Here is a 21,771-nt window from a genome sequence, read left to right as displayed (position 1 = left end):
TATGTATATCATCATATTGAAAGCATACTGAGAAAATAAAGATGTTTTTTAACTGATTTCACACTGATAACTTTTCTAGTTACATGTTTATGCATTAATATCTTGATATTTATTTTATCAGAATATATCCGCTGTTTCTTACCTTGTCCATTTATCCTCTGCACCGTTTCCTTCGTAGCTCAGTGCACTTTGTTCAGAAGACACAGGAAGTGATGTGATGATAAACTGGTTTGCAGCTTTACAGCACAGGTGTGTGTACAGGACAGGAAACTTTTAATATAATTGTTTATACATGACAGACAACTAATTTAGTTGCTTTCATTTCATTTCATGCTGACCAGGATAAAGCAGTTACTGAGAATGTGAGAATGCTTCAGCACATGATGGAGACGTTTCCAGAAATACACTTAATCACAGTGGGAGAATAAATGAATAAATAAATAAATAAATAAATAAATAAATAAATAAATAATAGTTATTATTATTATTATTATTATTATTATTATTATTATTATTATTATTATTATTAATTGTTGTGAGATCCAACTGTGTCCACAAGGTGGGGGAAGAAACCTGACAAAAGTGAACAGTAAGGACACACACACACACACACACACACACACACACACCCTCAACGTTGTCAGAATGATCTATTTGAGAGATGAACACAAAAAACCTCTGGACTAAAAGAACTTTTTTTTTAAATTGATATTTTTATGTAACTTATTTATTGATCATGTGTTTATTTACTTATATTCTATTCTGTTGAATTCTCTTTTTTCCCTGGTTGCATGATTAAGCTCGGAATGAATTATTTTTGCTTGTTTAATATAATATAATATATAAATTATATTATATAATTATTTGCAAAAACATTAAAATCCTCGTTCTGCCTCTTAAACCCCTTTGTTTACACGTTATTTATTTATTTTTTCAGGATTTGTTTACTCCTCTGCTGTGACTCCACCCCCTTCCCTATGAAATGGGCTGCTCCGCTCTCAGCTGTCACGCGCACTGCACACACACAGTTCCGTGTTGATGACACTGTGGGCGCGTGAGAGGGAACCGATTTTCCGTGTGTGTGTGTGTGTGTAGGTGTTGTGTTGTGTTGTGTTGTTCACTTAAACTGTGGCGATGTTCCTCCGAGTGGTGTGTCTGTTCTGTGTTTTTAGCTGCGTGTCACTGCAGTATGTCCCTCCGGTGAGTAGCGTTTTATTAACGAGTGTGTGTGAGTGTGTGTTTGTGTGTGTGAGTGTGTGTGTGTGTGTTTGTTTGTTTGTGTGTGTGTGTTTGTATGTATGTGTGTGTGTATGTGTGTTAGAGAGAGAGGTTTAATTTCACATATGTGTCTGTTTCCTTGTCTTTCTGTGTCTTTCTATGTGTTTTGTCTATTGCTTTGTCAATTTGTTTGTCTATCTATCTACCTGTCTGTCTGTCTGTCTGTCTGCCTGCCTGTCTATGTGTATGTCTATATGTCTGACTGCCTGCCTTCCTGCTTGTCTGTCTGTCTGTCTATCTATCTATATGTCTATCTGTCTATCTCTATGTACCTAATTTATCTACCTGTCTGTCTGCCTGACTGTCTATATGTCTGACTGCCTGCCTTCCTGCTTGTCTGTCTGTCTGTCTATATGTCTATCTGTCTGCTTGTTTGCCTGTTTATCTGTCTGTCTGTCTATCTATCTATCTATCTGAGCATATGCATATATATATATATATATATATATATATATATATATATATATATATATATATATATATATATATGTGTGTATATATATTTGTATTTGTGTGTGTATTTATATATATATATATTATATATATATAATATATATAATATAATGTGTATGTATATGTGTATATATATACACACACAAATACATATATGTATTTGTGTGTGTGTGTGTGTGTGTGTGTATTTATATATGTGTGTGTTTATTTTCAGTACACAGAAGAGTGTCGGAAAGGGATGTATCCCCCCAGCGGCCCGACGTAAGTCTGATTACCCGCTCCATCACCTGTACATGGTCCCTGTGAGTGTCCCTGTGAGTGTCCCTGTTAGTGCCCCTGTTAGTAGTCCTGTGAGTGTCCCTGTTAGTGCTCCTGTTAGTGCCCCTTTTAGTGCTCCTGTTAGTGCCCCTTTTAGTAGTCCTGTTAGTGCCCCTGTTAGTAGTCCTGTGAGTGTCCCTGTTAGTAGTCCTGTGAGTGTCCCTGTGAGTGTCCCTGTTAGTAGTCCTGTGAGTGTCCCTGTTAGTGCTCCTGTGAGTGTCCCTGTTAGTGCTCCTGTGAGTGTCCCTGTTAGTGCTCCTGTGAGTGTCCCTGTTAGTGCTCCTGTGAGTGTCCCTGTTAGTGCTCCTGTGAGTGTCCCTGTTAGTGTCCCTGTTAGTGCTCCTGTGAGTGCTCCTGTGAGTGCTCCTGTGAGTGTCCCTGTTAGTAGTCCTGTGAGTGTCCCTGTTAGTAGTCCTGTGAGTGTCCCTGTGAGTGTCCCTGTTAGTAGTCCTGTGAGTGTCCCTGTTAGTAGTCCTGTGAGTGTCCCTGTTAGTAGTCCTGTTAGTGCTCCTGTGAGTGTCCCTGTTAGTAGTCTTGTTAGTAGTCCTGTTAGTGCTCCTGTGAGTGTCCCTGTTAGTAGTCCTGTGAGTGTCCCTGTTAGTAGTCCTGTGAGTGTCCCTGTTAGTAGTCCTGTGAGTGTCCCTGTTAGTAGTCCTGTGAGTGTCCCTGTTAGTAGTCTTGTTAGTAGTCCTGTTAGTGCGCCTGTGAGTGTCCCTGTTAGTAGTCCTGTGAGTGTCCCTGTTAGTAGTCCTGTTAGTGTCCCTGTGAGTGTCCCTGTTAGTAGTCCTGTTAGTGCCCCTGTTAGTAGTCCTGTGAGTGTCCCTGTTAGTAGTCCTGTTAGTGCCCCTGTTAGTAGTCCTGTGAGTGCCCCTGTTAGTAGTCCTGTGAGTGCCCCTGTTAGTAGTCCTGTGAGTGCCCCTGTTAGTAGTCCTGTTAGTGCCCCTGTTAGTAGTCCTGTTAGTGCCCCTGTTAGTAGTCCTGTGAGTGTCCCTGTTAGTAGTCCTGTTAGTGCCCCTGTTAGTAGTCCTGTTAGTGCCCCTGTTAGTGCCCCTGTTAGTAGTCCTGTTAGTAGTCCTGTGAGTGCCCCTGTTAGTAGTCCTGTTAGTGCCCTGTGAGTGTCCCTGTTAGTAGTCCTGTTAGTGCCCCTGTTAGTGCCCTGTGAGTGTCCCTGTTAGTAGTCCTGTTAGTGCCCCGTGAGTGTCCCTGTTAGTAGTCCTGTTAGTGCCCCGTGAGTGTCCCTGTTAGTAGTCCTGTGAGTGTCCCTGTTAGTAGTCCTGTTAGTGCCCCTGTTAGTGCCCCGTGAGTGTCCCTGTTAGTAGTCCTGTTAGTGCCCCGTGAGTGTCCCTGTTAGTAGTCCTGTGAGTGTCCCTGTTAGTAGTCCTGTTAGTGCCCCTGTTAGTGCCCCGTGAGTGTCCCTGTTAGTAGTCCTGTTAGTGCCCCGTGAGTGTCCCTGTGAGTAGTCCTGTGAGTAGTCCTGTGAGTAGTCCTGTGAGTAGTCCTGTCAGTGTCCCTGTCAGTGTCCCTGTGAGTAGTCCTGTCAGTGTCCCTGTGAGTAGTCCTGTGAGTAGTCCTGTCAGTGTCCCTGTGAGTAGTCCTGTGAGTAGTCCTGTGAGTAGTCCTGTGAGTAGTCCTGTCAGTGTCCCTGTCAGTGTCCCTGTGAGTAGTCCTGTCAGTGTCCCTGTGAGTAGTCCTGTGAGTAGTCCTGTCAGTGTCCCTGTGAGTAGTCCTGTGAGTAGTCCTGTCAGTGTCCCTGTCAGTGTCCCTGTCACACTGAAGTGTCACATGCTGCAATAAGGAACATGTCACAACAGGAAGTTCCACAGCACTGAGATCACACATCTCTCACTCAGTGCTGGTGAAATAATGTAATTTTTTTTTATTTAGTGAAGAACTCACCATCCTGCTCTTTATCTGTTCTTCTTTTCAGGTTTGTCAGTGAGGTCACATGGTACACCGTCAACCTCAACCTGCCTCCCAGCAAAAGATGGACAGAAATCATCACGGATAAGAAGAACGATGTAAGTCCACCCCTGTGTGAACACTGTTGCTATGGTAACACTAATTTCCCAAATCACTGCTATTTGTAAGTGTGAGGCAGCAGAATGTTCAGGATTCTGACACTTGTTTGAATTTCCATCTGATTGAATAAAGTTTTACTTTATTATTATTAGCTATTATTTAGTTTTTTTAACAAGTATTTAGTTCTTCTTCTTCTTCTTCTTATTATTATTATTATTATTATTAGCTATTGTTTAGTTTTTTGTAACGAGTATTTAGCTAAGTGTTGGGTAGCAGAATATTTTGGGATTCTGATCTTGATTTGAATTTCTATCTGATTTTAATAAAGTCTTACTGATTTAATAAAATTTAACTGTAAAGTTTTACTGATCCCCAGAGACAGCATCAGTGTGTTTTCAGAGAGTTGGAGTTGGACTGAGATCTAAAGAGAGTATCAGAGTTGGATCAGTGGTTTATAATTACAGCGTTTCTTAAACATTGTGCTCCACTTCCATCTGATTCCAGTCTAAAATGTTCTTCATGTAGATGATCCCCCTGTTTGTAGAAGATATCCTGATCCTCTGTGCTCTTTTTGTTTTTTTCTTTCAGCTGGTCATCATGATCCAGGCCATCAAAGATCTGATAGACGCCTTCGTGCCTAGTGGACGCCTGGAGGAGCTGATCGACACGGCCTTTGTGAGTGTGTGTGTGTGTGTGTGTGTGTGTGCTGGAAAGAAACTGGTTCCAGTTCAGAAGGCATCAAGAATCCAGAGAGGTTTGTTTTTAGTTCCTGTCTAAACCAATAAGAAACCAGATAACTGAGAACTAGTGGCCAGAACCAGGGATGTTGGATGCGCTTGTGTGTGTGTGTGTGTGTGTGTGTGTGTGATGGAGTCACAGGTTTGTCGTGTTTGATTTACAGCCCTTGATGATCGACACGTTCCCATATCCCTTTAACGAAGAGATTAAAGGAATCGCAACAGCATCCGGAGTTCCACTGGGTAAGAAATTCCCATAATTATCTATTTCCATGGTCATTATTCCCTTGGACTGATGTAACAGTATCTTCAAAAAGTAGAGCATTAGGTATAAAGGTATACATTTTTTTTCTTTCTTTCTTTCTTTATTTATTATTTTAAAGGTGAGGTCATTCTGTTCAACATTTTCTACGAGGTTTTCACTGTGTGCACCTCGCTGGTGGCCGAGGATCCTAAAGGTGAGTAAATAATAATCATCTCCACTGTGTTGTGGAATCCTGGAGTCTGATTGGTCAGTAGATGTTGATTCATGTTCTATTAAAGCAGCTCTGACTACGCTCGTTATTGTTTCTATAGTAACGGCTACTAAAAAAAAAAAAAATTGGGTGTAATCATTGGCCTGGTGAAGTTTTCTGTAAGGAGATGTTTATAGGTTTTCTGATATCTTCAGGAAAGATGAGTTTATGCTTTTCTTTAAAAATATGAAAAATTACTGTCCTGTGCTGTGTGGGAGAGAGAGAGAGAGAGAGAGAGAGAGAGAGAGAGAGAGAGAGAGAGAGAAAAGTGTGTGTGTGTGTGTGTGTTAAATATGATTTGAGGGTTTTTTTGTGTTTGTCTTTTGCAGGAAACCTCATTCACGCTCGGAATATGGACTTCGGACTTTTTATGGGGTTAGTTTTACTGGTATTTAGCTATTATTAATTATTATATATTAGTATTATTAACTATTAAATAATAATTATTTATTTAACTTTTTTATCTAGTATTTATTATTTTTTTAACTAGTATTTAGCTATTATATTATTATTTTTATTATTATTATTACTATTGTTAGTAGTAGTAGTAGTATTTTTTATTATATTAGTTTATTAATTATTATATTATTATTATCATTATTTTATTATTATTTTATTTTTTTTAACTAGTGGTCAATATTTTTTTTTAACTGAAAAAAGTGGAAAAGTCAGTGTAAATATCATTAAAGTGTGCGTGTGTGTGCGTGTGTGTGTGCGTGTGTGTGTGCGTGTGTGTGTGCGTGTGTGTGTGTGTGTGTGTGTGTGTGTAGTTGGGACAAGAAGAACCACTCGTGGATGCTTACGGAGAACCTGAAGCCTCTCGTGGTGAATGTGGATTTCAGGAGGAACAACAGCACCGTCTTCAAATCCACAAACTTCGCGGGCTACGTGGGCACGCTGACCGGCATCCAGCCTGTAACACACACCTTTAATTCTATATAAATGTCCATCATCAGGTCATTCTGATACCACACTCGAGGCTGTACAGAGATCGTTAATGTCGTATCTTGGAGCAGAACAGGCGTGTAGTGTAACGTACGTGTAGGTCCTTCATGGAGAACAATATACATACACACACACACACACACACACACACACACACACACACACACACACACAGCGGCTGATAAAGTCGGACCACGCTGTTGGTTTTCACTTCATTTCACTTAAGATAACTTCAGATAGCTGTGTTTTTTCTGCAAATCTTATCACCTTACAGTGAAGGTTCTTATTTAACAGAACCAAATAAGTGAGAGGAATGAGGTTAGTGTAGATAACACACACACACACACACACTGTCTCTCTCACACACACACACACACATTACAGGATGTCACATGGGTCTTTAGTCGGTTTGTACAGTATTGCGCTTTTTGTCATCTGACTTTCATTTCTGCAACTGATTCAAAAACAGGAATCTCATTCAAAGCTGATGAGAGTCACAAGACTGCATTATAACTTCATGACCTCTCTCTTCCTCCCTCTCTCTCTCTCTCTCTTTCTCTCTTCCTCCCTCTCTCTCTCTCTCTCTCTCTCTTCCTCCCTCTCTCTCTCTCTCTTTCTCTCTTCCTCCCTCTCTCTCTCTCTCTCTTCCTCTCTCTCTCACTCTCTCTTTCTCTCTTCCTCCCTCTCTCTCTCTCTCTCTCTCTCTCTCTCTCTCTCTTTCTCTCTTCCTCTCTCTCTCACTCTCTTTCTCTCTCTCTCTCTCTCTTCCTCTCTCTCTCTCTCTCTCTCTCTTTCTCTATCTCTCTCTCTCTTCCTCTCTCTCTCTCTCTCTTTCTTTCTCTCTGTCTGTCTGTCTCTCTCACTTTCTCTCTCTCACTCCCCACCCCTCTCTGTTTCTAAAGAACGTGTTCACCCTCACAATGAACGAGAGATTCAGCCTGGATGGAGGCTACATCGGTGAGTCACTCCTCTCATCTCATCCCTCTCTCTTTCCCCCAAAATGAAGAAATACTGTGTAACTGATCCCGGACCAGCTCAGTTATTATCTCTACAGTCATGTGTGTCAGGATCTGAAGAGAAAACTGATTCAGGATCAGCAGGATGATGACAGTACAGTACGCGTCGTTTAAATTGAACTGACTCATTTGAACCGAGTTACTTGAATCAAATGATTCAAAAGAACATTTAATATTATTATTTTTCTGGCTTCTCCTTTGAATCATTTGAACTCTTTTTAAAGAGTCGTATAAAATGAGTTGTTAATGATGACTGATTGTAGATCAGCTCTCATATGTGGTAGCTGAACCTCCTGAACGGCACCATAAATCAAACTCTTCCATATTTTTAAAATATTGACTCCTTTGAATTGATGTAATGACTCCTTTGAGTCATTTGAGGTGATTCACAAGTAGATGTGCATGATGACTGACCCTAGATCAAGACTTTTACAGAAAGAGTCAGAATCAGATTTCTTTGAGACTCCAATATGAGTCATTTGTCACTCGATTCAAAGTGATTTCTCTCTTTCTCTTTCTCTCTCTCATTTTATAATTTTATCATTCATTTGACTCATTTCACTCGTTCAGAAGAATCATTTGAAATGAGTCGTTTACCAAGTGATTCACAGTGATATATATTTTTCAGCATTTTTACAGTGTAACTCTGGGATTCGGTGCTGATTTGTTTACATAACCTGGATGGATCAGTAGGTTGGGGTCAGTAATGTTGTCATCGTATAAATATAAAGTGTGTTGGAATTCTGCAGGAATTCTGGAGTGGATCCTGGGGAAGAGAGACGGCATGTGGATTGGCTTCCTGACTCGCTCCGTCTTGGAAAACGCCACCAGGTAGAAACTCAGTTAAAGAGTCACGCGTAATGAAGGTGTTTCTATGATGCGTGATTAATAATAAAAAAAAATAAGCTGGTCTCTCTCAGTGTATTAGCAACGATACTTCCATAAAATTCTACTTCCTGTATCTGACCAATCAGAGGCCGGCATTTCGTGTGTGTGTGTGTGTGTGTGTGTGTGTGTGTGTGTAAAGCAGTGCTCATTTCAGTGGCTTGAATTTAGTTTGAGTTTTTTGTAGAAAGTATCTTTTATTCATTTGGTTCTTCTTCTTAAATAACGTTACCATAATGATGGTCTCTCTCTCTGATGCTGTAGCTATGCGGAAGCTAAGACACTGCTGTCCGACACCGAGCTGTTAGCGCCCGCGTACTTCATCCTGGGAGGCAACCAGAGCGGCCAGGCGTCCATCATTACACGCTCCAGAACACACAATCTCCACCCACTGGAGTGAGCACACACACACACAACCTCCACCCACTGGAGTGAGCACACACACACACAGAACCTCCACCCACTGGAGTGAGCACACACACACACAGAACCTCCACCCACTGGAGTGAGCACACACACACACAGAACCTCCACCCACTGGAGTGAACACACACACACACACAACCTCCACCCACTGGACTGAGCACACACACACAGAACCTCCACACACTGGAGTGAGCACACACACACACACACACAACCTCCACCCACTGGAGTGAGCACACACACACACACACAGAACCTCCACCCACTGGAGTGAGCACACACACACACAGAACCTCCACCCACTGGAGTGAGCACACACACACACAGAACCTCCACCCACTGGAGTGAGCACACACACACACAGAACCTCCACCCACTGGAGTGAGCACACACACACACAGAACCTCCACCCACTGGAGTGAGCACACACACACACAGAACCTCCACCCACTGGAGTGAGCACACACACACACAGAACCTCCACCCACTGGAGTGAGCACACACACACACAGAACCTCCACCCACTGGAGTGAGCACACACACACACAGAACCTCCACCCACTGGAGTGAGCACACACACACACACAGAACCTCCACCCACTGGAGTGAGCACACACACACACAGAACCTCCACCCACTGGAGTGAGCACACACACACACAGAACCTCCACCCACTGGAGTGAGCACACACACACACAGAACCTCCACCCACTGGAGTAAACACACACACACACAGAACCTCCACCCACTGGAGTGAACACACACACACACACACACACAACCTCCACCCACTGGACTGAGCACACACACACAGAACCTCCACACACTGGAGTGAGCACACACGCGCGCACACACACACACAACCTCCACCCACTGGAGTGAGCACACACGCGCGCACACACACACACAACCTCCACCCACTGGAGTGAGCACACACACACACAGAACCTCCACCCACTGGAGTGAGCACACACACACACACACACACAGAACCTCCACCCACTGGAGTGAGCACACACACACACACAGAACCTCCACCCACTAGAGTGAGCACACACACAGAACCTCCACCCACTGGAATGAGCACACACACACACACAGAACCTCCACCCACTGGAATGAGCACACACACACACACACACACACAGAACCTCCACCCACTGGAGTGAGTGCACACACACACACAGAACCTCCACCCACTGGAGTGAGCACGCACACACACACACAGAACCTCCACCCACTGGAGTGAGCACGCACACACACACACAGAACCTCCACCCACTGGAGTGAGCACGCACACACACACACAGAACCTCCACCCACTGGAGTGAGCACGCACACACACACACAGAACCTCCACCCACTGGAGTGAGCACACACACACACCTTACTATTTTACAGACCGTATATAGTGTTTATATGTGTGTTTCAGGCTGGATGTTAAGCAGGGTCGTTGGTATGTGTTAGAGACAAATTATGACCACTGGAAGACACCACTGTTCCTGGATGACCGCAGAACTCCGGCTATGAAGTGCATGAATCTGACCACACAGGCGGTGAGGGACAATACTGACACACCCTCAAAATATCTACCTGTCTGTCATATCACATCTACCTGTCTGTCATGTCATATCATATCTACCTGTCTGTCATATCACATCTACCTGTCTGTCATGTCATGTCACATCTACCTGTCTGTCATGTCATGTCACATCTACCTGTCTGTCATGTCATGTCACATCTACCTGTCTGTCATGTCATGTCACATCTACCTGTCTGTCATGTCATGTCACATCTACCTGTCTGTCATGTCATGTCACAGCTACCTGTCTGTCATCTTGAACAGATCCAGGAGGTGACTGTGTGCTCTTCAGTACAGATTAAAGTGAAACACGATGTTTTGATCAGTTGTTAAAGTGAAGTGTTTAAGAGAATTAAGGAAACTTTTATTTTTCCAAATATATTAATTTCAGTAATAAAAATATAAATCATCCAGGGGTTATCCAGGGGTTATCCAGGGGTTATCCAGGAGATATCCAGTAGTTAGTTTGTATAAAGGTTAAAGACTGTTGATTTTGTGTTTCATTCCTCCTGCAGAAGATCTCCATAAAGACGGTCTACGACGTCCTGTCCACTAAACCTGTCCTAAACAAGGTAGGTCCTGTCATTATTATATGACCACTGTAGAGTTCTGGGATCTGATTGGCTCAGAAGTTGAGAATGGAACATATACGTTATCATTTCTATAGCAACAGATGTTTTTTTTTAATCTAATCTCTCTCTCTCACTCTCTCTCTTTTTCTCCCCTTCTCTCTTCCTCCCTCTCTCTCTCCCGCTCTCTCTCTCGTAGTTAACTACATACACTACCCTCATGCAGGTGTCTAAGGGGAAGTTGGAGTCGTTTGTCCGAGCCTGTCCGGATCCCTGCATGCCGTGGTAAAAGCTCTTTCCGGAACATTCCTTCACACAGAGAGCATGCACCTTATTACGACTCCACCCCTAAACACTCACACTGATCATTTAATAAAATTAATCCTATAATATAATATAAAACACAACACAGGAATTCTATTAAGCGCGGCTCTGAGGTGTTGATACAGAGACATGAAATTTAAATCTTGCTTCTTCGTTCTGTTTTATGGTTTATTTGTGTTTCCTTTTCATCATGTTATCATTCGTTTTATCTCGATCGGCTTTCTGCTGTTTTTTATCTGAAAAACGCCGTGAGAGAGACAGAAAGGGGGAGAGAGACAGAGGGACAGAGAGATTATTTGGAAATTATACTAGAAATTATTTTGATTATTGTTTTTTCATTTTTATTTCATTTTTTGTTATTTTTTTTATTCCGTTTTGATTTTAGTAATCCTGTATTTGTAAAATAGTTCCACAACTTCATCCTAAAGATAGACCTGACAGAGACAGGCAGAAGGAAGATGGAGACCTGAGAGAGAGACAGAAAGGGCGAGAGAGACAGAAGGGGGGAGAGACACAGAGAGAGAGAGACAGACAGACAGACAGAAGGAAGATGGAGACCTGAGAGAGAGACAGAAAGGGCGAGAGAGACAGAAGGAAGATGGAGACCTGAGAGAGAGAGAGAGAGAGACAGACAGACAGACAGAAGGAAGATGGAGACCTGAGAGAGACAGAAGGGGGAGAGAGACCGACAGAAGGAAGACAGAGACCTGAGAGACAGAAGGGGGAGAGAGAGAGAGAGACAGACAGAAGGAAGATGGAGACCTGAGAGAGACAGAAGGGGGAGAGAGACCGACAGAAGGAAGACAGAGACCTGAGAGACAGAAGGGGGAGAGAGAGAGAGACAGGCAGAAGGAAGATGGAGACCTGAGAGAGAGACAGAAAGGGCGAGAGAGACAGAAGGGGGGAGAGACACAAAGAGAGAGAGAGAGAGACAGACAGAAGGAAGATGGAGACCTGAGAGAGACAGAAGGGGGAGAGAGACCAACAGAAGGAAGACAGAGACCTGAGAGACAGAAGGGGGAGAGAGAGAGAGACAGACAGAAGGAAGATGGAGACCTGAGAGAGACAGAAGGGGGAGAGAGACCGACAGAAGGAAGACAGAGACCTGAGAGACAGAAGGGGGAGAGAGAGAGAGACAGACAGAAGGAAGATGGAGACCTGAGAGAGACAGCAGGGGGAGAGAGACAGACAGAAGGAAGATGGAGACCTGAGAGAGACAGCAGGGGGAGAGAGACCGACAGAAGGAAGACAGAGACCTGAGAGACAGACAGAAGGAAGATGGAGACCTGAGAGAGACAGCAGGGGGAGAGAGACAGAAAGGGGGAGAGAAACAGACAGAAGGAAGACGAGAGAGAGAGAGACAGAGACAGAAGGGAAGAGCGAGACAGACAGAAGGAAGATGGAGATGGTATGCCATGTCGGGTGTGTGTGACGTCGACAGCGGCGTGGTTAATGTTGATGGAGGTGTGGTTAATGTCGACGGGGGCGTGGTTTAGAGCTGATGTGTTTAATCCTGATGAGTTTTACTGATTGCTTTAAAGGGACAGACTGCAGTGTAATGAAGACTGACTGCAGTAGATCTTCACACTCTTCAGTCTTTTCAGGTTTAGGGATGTTTCAGTGTCTGAATATTTTTAGTTAGAGATCTTCCTGATGTTTGTGCTGCTACTGACCACTGACCACACAAATAAACAACCGACACACTAATCTGATGTTACTGAGTAAACCAACTGCTTTATTAAGTGATTTTTTGCGATGCCTTATGCAGAACCCTTCATAATTTCCAGTCATGTTCAATTTCACACTAAACTAGCTGAAACCTGTTACCACGTTAATGTTCTGAGGGGCGGAGCTAACTGGAGGCTCTTTGTCATGAGGTACAAAATGATAGTGTGATTAATGACTTTTTTTTTGTTGTTTGTTTAAATGAATAATTTTTAATAAATGGTTTATTTAGTCACACTGTTTGATTTATTTTTAATTCTTTTTTTTTTTTCTTTAAATTGTCTCTGAACAGCTTGAACCTTGTTCTTTAATTATATCTGAGAAAATGGATGAAATCAAAATTGTTGAAAATAAAAATAAAACAAATACATTAACACATTAGGACTGGAAATTATTTTGATTGTTTTTCATTTTATTATTATTTTTTATTCCGTTTAGATTTAATAATTCTGTATTTAATCTGTAAAATAAATGAGAGGGGGGAGGAGGGGGGCAGAAAGATGGGGGGGGGAGGGGGAGGGGGAGAAAGACAGACAGGCAGAAGGGAGGGAGGGAGAGAGAGAGAGAGAGAGAGAGGAGAAGCAGTGTTCTGTTCGAACCTCACTGTCTTAAAGAACTTTCTTCTTCAGCAGACGTTAACATTTTACTTCCAAAATTATCGTTCCATTAACGTCAATTTGCAGAAAAGAAAAAAAAATGCTGATGTTTACTTTCCCGTGTCAAAGTACGGTTTATTCACATGAACTTTTTAACTATTAAACATTTAGTCAAGTTCAGGGACATGAATCCAGATCAAATTTCTTTTTTTGTTAAAGTTGCTAATATGAACATTTCTAAAAATTCCATTTTGCTTCAATTTAGAAAAAAATTTATTTAAATAAATTAAAAAATTATTTAAAAAATACTTGTACTGTATTATTGTTGGATCCAAATCTCTTAAGTATAAAAATTTAAAAATCTCTTTAATTTAATTCAAAATTAAATACAAAAAGGGCAAATCTGATTTTTTTTTCTTGCTCAGAAAAAAACAACAGCAAACAAACAAAACACCTTTATACTTCCTGATTTCCTTAAATTTCTAATGGAAATAATCCAGTAATGCTTCACTCTGATTTTTCTGAATTTTAGTTTTAAACACACATAATATTAAAAAAAAATTGAAATCTTAGTCTCAAATAATTAAAATAATAAGTAGCAAATAAATGAATAAATAAAAACTTAAAAATATCACAGCATCATTCATTCTTGAAATACAGATGTGAAAATAAATAAAATAAATAAATAAATAGAAGTTCAAAAATATCACAGTATCATATATTCATGAAATATAAATGTGACAGTACACACAGAAAAATAGAGGTATTGTTTCTGTACCTTAAAGTACATTTGCCACAAGAGTACCCTGTAAGGTACAGGAAATCGTCCTTAGGGTGACAACTGTTTCTTTTGACAACAATTGACATCAATTCTTACAACAAAGGGTACATAATTGTACTTATAACAAGCTTAAGGTACAGACAAATTATGCAAATCACAGATTACAAAATCTTAATTAAAATTGTGTATATTGAAATTAAAAAAGGTACAATGGTAAATTTCCATCCATTTCTTGGCCAGTATGACCTATATAAGTTTCATTAATAACTTAGCTGGGATTTTAGCTAGTCTTTATTACATTGTTTTTTGCAGATTATAAATGGGTAGATTAAAAATATCATATCAATATAGGATTATAGGTCTATTCAAATTCCAAGAATATAGCCCTTTTCACACACTGGTAAAGGACCTGGTAAAATAAAATACTGGCAATCTTATGTGAACAGCGCATTTATCGGCATTGTTTACTGGCAATACAATACAATACAATACAATACAATACAATACAATACAATACAATACAATACAATACAATACAATACAATACAATACAATACAATACAATACAATACAATACAATACAATACAATACAATACAATACAATACAATACAATACAATACATTCTATATCATATAGATTCTTCCACGCGAGTCGAAGTGTGTGAAATGAGAGAAAATGTCAGTTAATTGTCCATCTTTGTCGAATTTGACCACGGATGAACTAATTAAAAAAATTATTGAAGCTGGAATACAGATTAATGAAGAAGACGCAAGAAAATTCGGGGGTAAGTAACCCAGACTTTTACGTTTCTGTACATGCTAATAGTGTTAGCTAACTATTTATAACATAATTATAACATAATTACTTTACTATACTGTAATTTACTATATTGTAAATTAGCTAACTACACTAAGCACATTATGGCTAATTGTGTTAGACATAGTTGTTTTATAGTTATTTTGTTCATTTACTCAAGTAAAATTCTTATTGAATATATTTAAGGCACTAGCGCTCTAGAGCCCCTGCAGACTTAGGCAGTGCAACCCGTTTTTTCCCGCGTCGCGTAGTCTGCTGTAGATTTACCTCAGGGAACGAGGGAGTCCTGGAATCTAAAAAAAAACAACCATTTTTTAAATTAGCAAAGAAATCTGGCATGACCTGTCCCATAGGTATTGTTCAAAGGCAGGGTAGGTGGTTTTGTTAAACATCTTTGTCATACGCTGATCGGTCCGCGGCAGCGCCGATCTCTTGCTTCCAAAGCTAGTTTGCTATTGGTAGCCTTTCCGAAATCGTCTACCCTACCCTAAAGGGCGCGTCTCACTACACTGTTTCTGTCAACCGGAACATTAGTGGCAGCTTCAGTGAGGTGGCATCTATCAGTCAGTGTTGCACTTTCAAGGACAACAACTTGGCATTCCAAGATGGCGGCGCGGCAGTAGCACGCAGCGGCCACTCCGGAACCAAAATGGTGCTTTCTTTTTGTTTTAGCGCTAAACTTAAAGTGCATGGACGCCAAAGACAGTGGTGTTCATGTATACGACCGCCAGACGATATTACGGTACAGAAATCATGCAGTTACTAACTTGCATGATGAACTACTCTGCAAACTTCGCGAACTCGGCTTGCTGCGAAGTCCAGGCCTTCAATCCTCAGCGTCGCCTGATGCCGGTGGCCGGGAGAGAGGACGTCGCAAGCGTTGTTCGAGGAAGCGGAAGCGCGGTAAAAGAGCAGGTGTCCGTGCTAGGCTAACAACCAACCCTAGCCGGCCGGCACTCCCTTCCATCATCTTGTCCAACGTCTGCTCACTGGATAATAAACTGGACTACATCCGACTCCAGCAAACTACACGGCGTGAGTTCAGAGTTCTGCGTCTTTGTTTTCACGGAGACATGGCTCAGCGACAGAGTTCCGGACGCCGCCATTCAACTCGCGGTGGTGGCGTGTGTGTTTACATCAACACGGAATGGTGTAAGGACTCTGTGCTTGTGTCTAACTACTGCTCATCGGTAGTGGAGTTTGTAACTGTTAGATACAGACCTTTTTATTTACCCCGGGAATTCACCACTACTCTCATTATCGGAGTGTACATTCCACCCAGCGCTAATGCTAAGGAGGCTCTGTGTGAGCTGTACGGAGCTATTAGCGAGCTGCAGAATGCTCACCCCGACGGACTGTTCATCATCGCCGGAGATTTCAATCATGCGAATCTCAGAACAGTGCTCCCTAAATTCCATCAGCATGTGGACTTTGCTACGAGAGGGGCGAACACGCTGGATGTTGTTTATTCAAACATTCCCGGCGCGTATCGTGCGGAGCCCCGCCCCCACCTCGGCTACTCAGACCACATCTCTGTTATGTTGATTCCAGCATACAGACCACTCGTCAGACGCTCTAAACCGGTTCAGAAACAGGTTAAAACCTGGCCAGCAGGAGCCATCTCTGCTCCTCAGGACTGTTTTGAGTGCATGGGACATGTTTAGGGAGGCTGCAACCAACGGCGACTCTATTGACTTGGAGGAATACACGGCATCAGTGACCGGCTACATCGGGAAATGCATCGATGACGTGACTGTCTCCAAGACCATCACAACACGCTCCAACCAGAAGCCGTGGATGACTGCGAAAGTGCGTGCTCTCCTGAAATCGAGAGACTCTGCCTTCAGATCAGGGGACAGGGCGGCCTTAAAAACAGCAAGGGCCAAACTGTCCCGAGCCATCAGAGAGGCGAAGTGTGCACACGCCCAGAGAATCCACGGCCACTTCCAGAACAGCAGAGACTCCCGGCGCATGTGGCAGGGCATTCAGGCGATCACCAACTACAGGACAACTTCACCTGCCTGTGACAGTGACGCCTCCCTTCCAGATGCGCTGAACGACTTCTACGCTCGGTTTGAGGCACAGAACAACACAACAGCGAGGAAGACCATCCCTCCTCCTAATGACCCAGTGCTTTGTCTCACCACGGCTGACATGAGGAGAACTCTATACAGAGTTAACCCACGGAAGTCCGCTGGACCAGACAACATTCCTGGCAGAGTTCTCAGGGAGTGTGCGGAGCAGCTAGCAGATGTCTTCACTGACATCTTCAACATCTCGCTGAGCAGCTCCATCATCCCTACATGCCTCAAGACAACGACCATCGTCCCTGTGCCAAAGAAGTCCACGGTTTCCTGCCTCAAGGACTACCGTCCCATTGCACTCACACCAATCGTGATGAAATGCTTCGAGAGGGTTGTCATGAGGCACATCAAGTCACAGCTACCACCCTTGCTGGACCCTTTGCAGTTTGCGTATCGTCCTAACCGTTCCACGGAAGACGCCATCACCACAACCCTCCATCTGGCCCTCACACACCTGGACTGCAAAGACTCCTACATTCGAATGCTGTTCATAGATTTCAGTTCAGCATTCAACACAATCATCCCTCAGCAGCTGGTTAAGAAGCTGAGTCTCCTGGGCCTGAACACCTCTCTCTGCAACTGGATCCTGGATTTCCTGACTGGGAGACCTCAGTCAGTCCGGATCGGGAGCAGTATCTCCAGCACCACCACACTGAGCACTGGAGCACCTCAGGGCTGTGTGCTCAGTCCATTGCTGTTCACTCTGCTGACTCACGACTGTGCAGCAATGCACAGCTCCAACCACATCGTCAAGTTTGCTGATGACACGACCGTGGTGGGTCTCATCAGCAAGAACGACGAGTCAGCATACAGAGAGGAGGTGCAACATCTAACAGCCTGGTGCAGAGCCAACAACCTCTCCCTGAACGTCGACAAGACCAAAGAGATGGTTGTTGACTTCAGGAGAGCACAGAGTGACCATTCTCCACTGAACATCGATGGCTCCTCTGTGGAGATCGTCAAGAGCATCAAATTCCTTGGTGTCCATCTGGCGGAGAACTTCACCTGGTCACTCAACACCAGCTCCATCACCAAGAAAGCCCAGCAGCGCCTCTACTTCCTGAGGAGGCTGAGTAAAGCCCATCTCCCTCCCCCCATCCTGTCTGTGTTCTACAGAGGGACCATCAAGAGCGTCCTGAGCAGCTGCATCACTGCCTGGTTTGGGAACTGCACCGTCTCAGATCACAAGACCCTTCAACGGATAGTGAGGACAGCTGAGAAGATCATCGGAGTCTCTCTCCCGTCTATCACAGACATTTACACCGCACGCTGCATCCGCAAAGCCATCAGCATTGTGGCTGACCCCACACACCCCTCACACACACTCTTACACACTCCACACACCCCTCACACACACCCCACACACACACTCTTACACACCCCACACACCCCTCACACACACTCTTACACACCCCACACACCCCTCACACACACTCTTCACCCTCCTGCCATCTGGAAAGAGGTACCGGAGCATTCGGGCCTCACAACCAGACTGTGTAACAGTTTCTTTCCTCAAGCCATTAGGCTCCTCAACACCCGGGACTGAACTGTTCTACACTCTCACACACACTCTCACTCAGGACTGAACTGTTCTACACTCTCTCACACACACACACTCTCACTCAGGACTGAACTGTTCTACACTCTCTCACACACACACACTCTCACTCAGGACTGAACTGTTCTACACTCTCTCACACACACACACACTCTCACTCAGGACTGAACTGTTCTACACTCTCTCACACACACACACACACACACACTCTCACTCAGGACTGAACTGTTCTACACTCTCTCACACACACACACACTCTCACTCAGGACTGAACTGTTCTACACTCTCTCACACACACACACACTCTCACTCAGGACTGAACTGTTCTACACTCTCACACACACACACACTCTCACTCAGGACTGAACTGTATACTAACTCTCTGTCTCTCACACACAGATACACACACTCTCTCTTGACTGTGTGGACACACACACACACACACACATAATTTATACTGTTCATTACTTACTGCACTACCTCTACCTGTCATCCGCTGCTATAGTTATATTTATGTTTATTCTATTTGCACTACCTCAACCACTGCTGTGTATTTTTGCACAATATTTTTGCACAATACTTTTTTTTTTTCTACATCATTTCACTTTATCTATTTTATTTCACTTACATTCCAGTACACGTTCTTTTATTTCCTTTCAGCGCTAAGTGTCCTGTGTTCTTTTGTGTTGTCTTTATTGTATTTATTGTCTTTTTTGCACTGTCTTGTCTATGCTCTGTTTGCACCTAGCTGCACACTGTGCACTTTACGTGGCTAAGACAAACTTCTGTCCTAGCTCTGTGGTGGTGTTTGTTGTTTTGTATTGTACTAGTAGTTGTATGTTTATGTAGCACCAGGTCCTGGAGAAACGTTGTTTCATTTCACTATGTACTGCGCCAGCTATATGTGGTTGAAATGACAATAAAAGCTTCTTGAATCTTGAATCTTGAATCTTGAACTTTCCTCCATTCATAAGTAAGTTAATATAAGCGCACCGTCTTTGGTTTAAACTGCCACATGATTCTCGCCTTCTACACATTTGGTCGCATGCAAGTCTCTGTGTGTGTTACAGTTATTCATCTATACTGTATATATCATTTTCCCTGTGTGTTCAGAAAATGAAGTGGATGGAGAAACAGTGGATTGTGGACTCACTGAAGCCATGGTTGCTTTCCTGTTTGATGGTTCCTTCAAAAAGCAACTAAAATTTCAACAGTTTGTAAACCAATACAAGGAGAATGAGGTCATTGTTGTATTAGAGCCAGTACCAGTTGAAGTCGCTAAGTCTACAGAAGAATTCCAGCCTCATCCTTCCACTGATCCAAGGTAAGGACAATATTATGAGGGTGCCGTTTTGGTAAACAACATAAAAAATAAATAAACTCGCTCATTTGGTTCTGTATTTTCCTGAATTTCATTTTTGAAAAATTTAATTTTTATTTCTCTTTAGGCAATAGGATCCACCCACAATTGGGTACTGATGTATTTATGTTGTATTGCAGTGGTGAAGCAGCTCACAGGGGACTACCTGTTGTGACTGTCATTCCAACCTTTCCCAAAGATGTCCAGATGAGACTTGACACCAAGGAACCATGTCACACAGTGCCAAAAGTACGCAACAAAATAATCAGAATGCTGTATGAAATGATGGCAGAATACACCCTGTAAGTATAACAATTATTACCAACTCTGCTACTACAACTGCACTATTATTAATTCACAATCTATGAAGACCATTAGACAAAACCAAGAGATTGATTTAGAGTTTGTTTCTGCCTTTGTGCTAGGTATCCAACTAATGCAGAGTATATTCAAGTTGCCAAGGCACTGATTTTGAAATACCCTTTCCTAAGAGATAAGGAAGGAAATGGCTATGTAAGTTGCATTGTTTTTAATCTACTGATTTATCTCAAGTTACATAATTGGACAAGATATTGTTACTTAATTTGTACTTGATGGAAAATGCCAAATATACGTGTGTTTTTTACTAGCACACCTGGCACATGTCCCTAAAGCATAAATTTAAAGCAGAACGTGCCCCACTCATCAGCGACAGTGAAGTCAGAAAGCTGAAAGAGAAGTTTGGTCATGCAAAGTGGCCCCGAGTTACCAGTGCATCAGCAAGTTTGTGTCGAAAGCCAGCTAGTGTAGCATATGTAAGCCCAATGCCATATGCATAATTTATTTTTGCCCTGTTAATCACTTTTACACTTTCACTTAGTGCAGGACAATGTAAGGTAGATACTACAGACATTTAAATCTTTTTTCACTAACTGAACCATTAGGTCTCATTGTTTATGCAGTTCGGGGTTATTTTCCCGTTTTTGAAAAATCAGATCTGTCTCTGTCATTACCTCTCACAGTCTAAGCATTATCTGTTTCTGTTCTGATGAAGGAAACTTGTGTTGGGGAGGATTCAACGTCTACTGAAGCCCATGTGAACGTGCTACAAAGTGAGTATCGGAAGAAACATCCAGATATCTCGACTGTTAAAGACCGCATCGCAACATTCACCTGGAGACGTCGAGAGATCATGGAAGGGATGTCTGTGGAGGATGTACTGAAAAAATATCCATACTTAAGAACACCTGCTGGAGTGAGTATAGTGAAAAAAACCTGAATGTTACAGGGAAATAATCTGTTATAATTTTTGAAATTGTGAAATTGATAACGTCAATTTCTGTCACTGAAAAACATTTCTAAAAATGGTAACACTTTACAATAAGGTTCCATTCGTTAATTTTAGTTTTAACTAACAAACGATGAACGATACATTACAGTATTTATTCATCTTTGTTACTTAATGAAAAAACAGTCGTTCATTGTTGGTCCATCTTCATTTAGTCCAATTCACAGTGCATTAATTAATGTTAACAAGCACACCTTTGGACTTTAATAGTGCATTATTAAATGTTGAAATTAACCAATTACAATTAATAAATGCTGTAAAAGTATTCTTCATTCTTACTTCATGTTAATAAAGTAAACTAATGTTAAATAATGAAACCTTATTGTAAAGTGTTACCCTAAAAACTTATGTAAAGGCTACAGTATAGAAACCTAACAGCATTTAATGAAATGCAGTTGCTTTTCAGTTTTTTGATGAGGTTGACCAAATCCATCCTTCACCAAGCAGCTTGCCAT

The 21,771-nt window shown here is 42.4% G+C and overlaps 2 protein-coding genes across 4 annotated transcripts in view; both read left to right on the top strand.

The window, feature by feature from the left end:
• The first annotated feature begins 1,012 nt into the window (after positions 1–1,012).
• asah1b (N-acylsphingosine amidohydrolase (acid ceramidase) 1b) lies at positions 1,013–11,338 on the top strand. Its single transcript, XM_058384583.1, has 14 exons — positions 1,013–1,200; positions 1,946–1,992; positions 3,977–4,067; positions 4,657–4,743; positions 4,970–5,048; positions 5,189–5,263; positions 5,650–5,695; positions 6,091–6,235; positions 7,168–7,222; positions 8,031–8,112; positions 8,431–8,562; positions 10,025–10,148; positions 10,690–10,746; positions 10,943–11,338. Exons 1-14 carry the CDS (start codon positions 1,135–1,137, stop codon positions 11,030–11,032), a joined length of 1,176 nt encoding a protein of 391 aa, XP_058240566.1. The 5' UTR covers positions 1,013–1,134; the 3' UTR covers positions 11,033–11,338.
• Positions 11,339–19,786: 8,448 nt separating this feature from the next.
• The window catches only part of LOC131348908 (uncharacterized), a 3,924-nt gene continuing 1,939 nt past the window's right edge, over positions 19,787–21,771 (top strand). For all 3 annotated transcript variants that reach the window (XM_058384148.1, XM_058384146.1, XM_058384147.1), the window contains exons 1-5: positions 19,787–19,953; positions 20,130–20,291; positions 20,415–20,502; positions 21,023–21,223; positions 21,723–21,771. The exon at positions 21,723–21,771 is cut by the window's right edge and continues 116 nt beyond it. In XM_058384148.1, coding sequence (XP_058240131.1) covers positions 19,790–19,953; positions 20,130–20,291; positions 20,415–20,502; positions 21,023–21,223; positions 21,723–21,771 — 664 coding nt within the window. In that variant the 5' untranslated portion in view covers positions 19,787–19,789. The remainder of the gene's footprint in view (positions 19,954–20,129; positions 20,292–20,414; positions 20,503–21,022; positions 21,224–21,722) is intronic.

The sequence above is a fragment of the Hemibagrus wyckioides genome, linkage group LG29, assembly GCF_019097595.1.
Source record: "Hemibagrus wyckioides isolate EC202008001 linkage group LG29, SWU_Hwy_1.0, whole genome shotgun sequence".
NCBI lineage: Eukaryota > Metazoa > Chordata > Actinopteri > Siluriformes > Bagridae > Hemibagrus > Hemibagrus wyckioides.
This window is presented reverse-complemented; position numbering and strand designations above follow the sequence as displayed.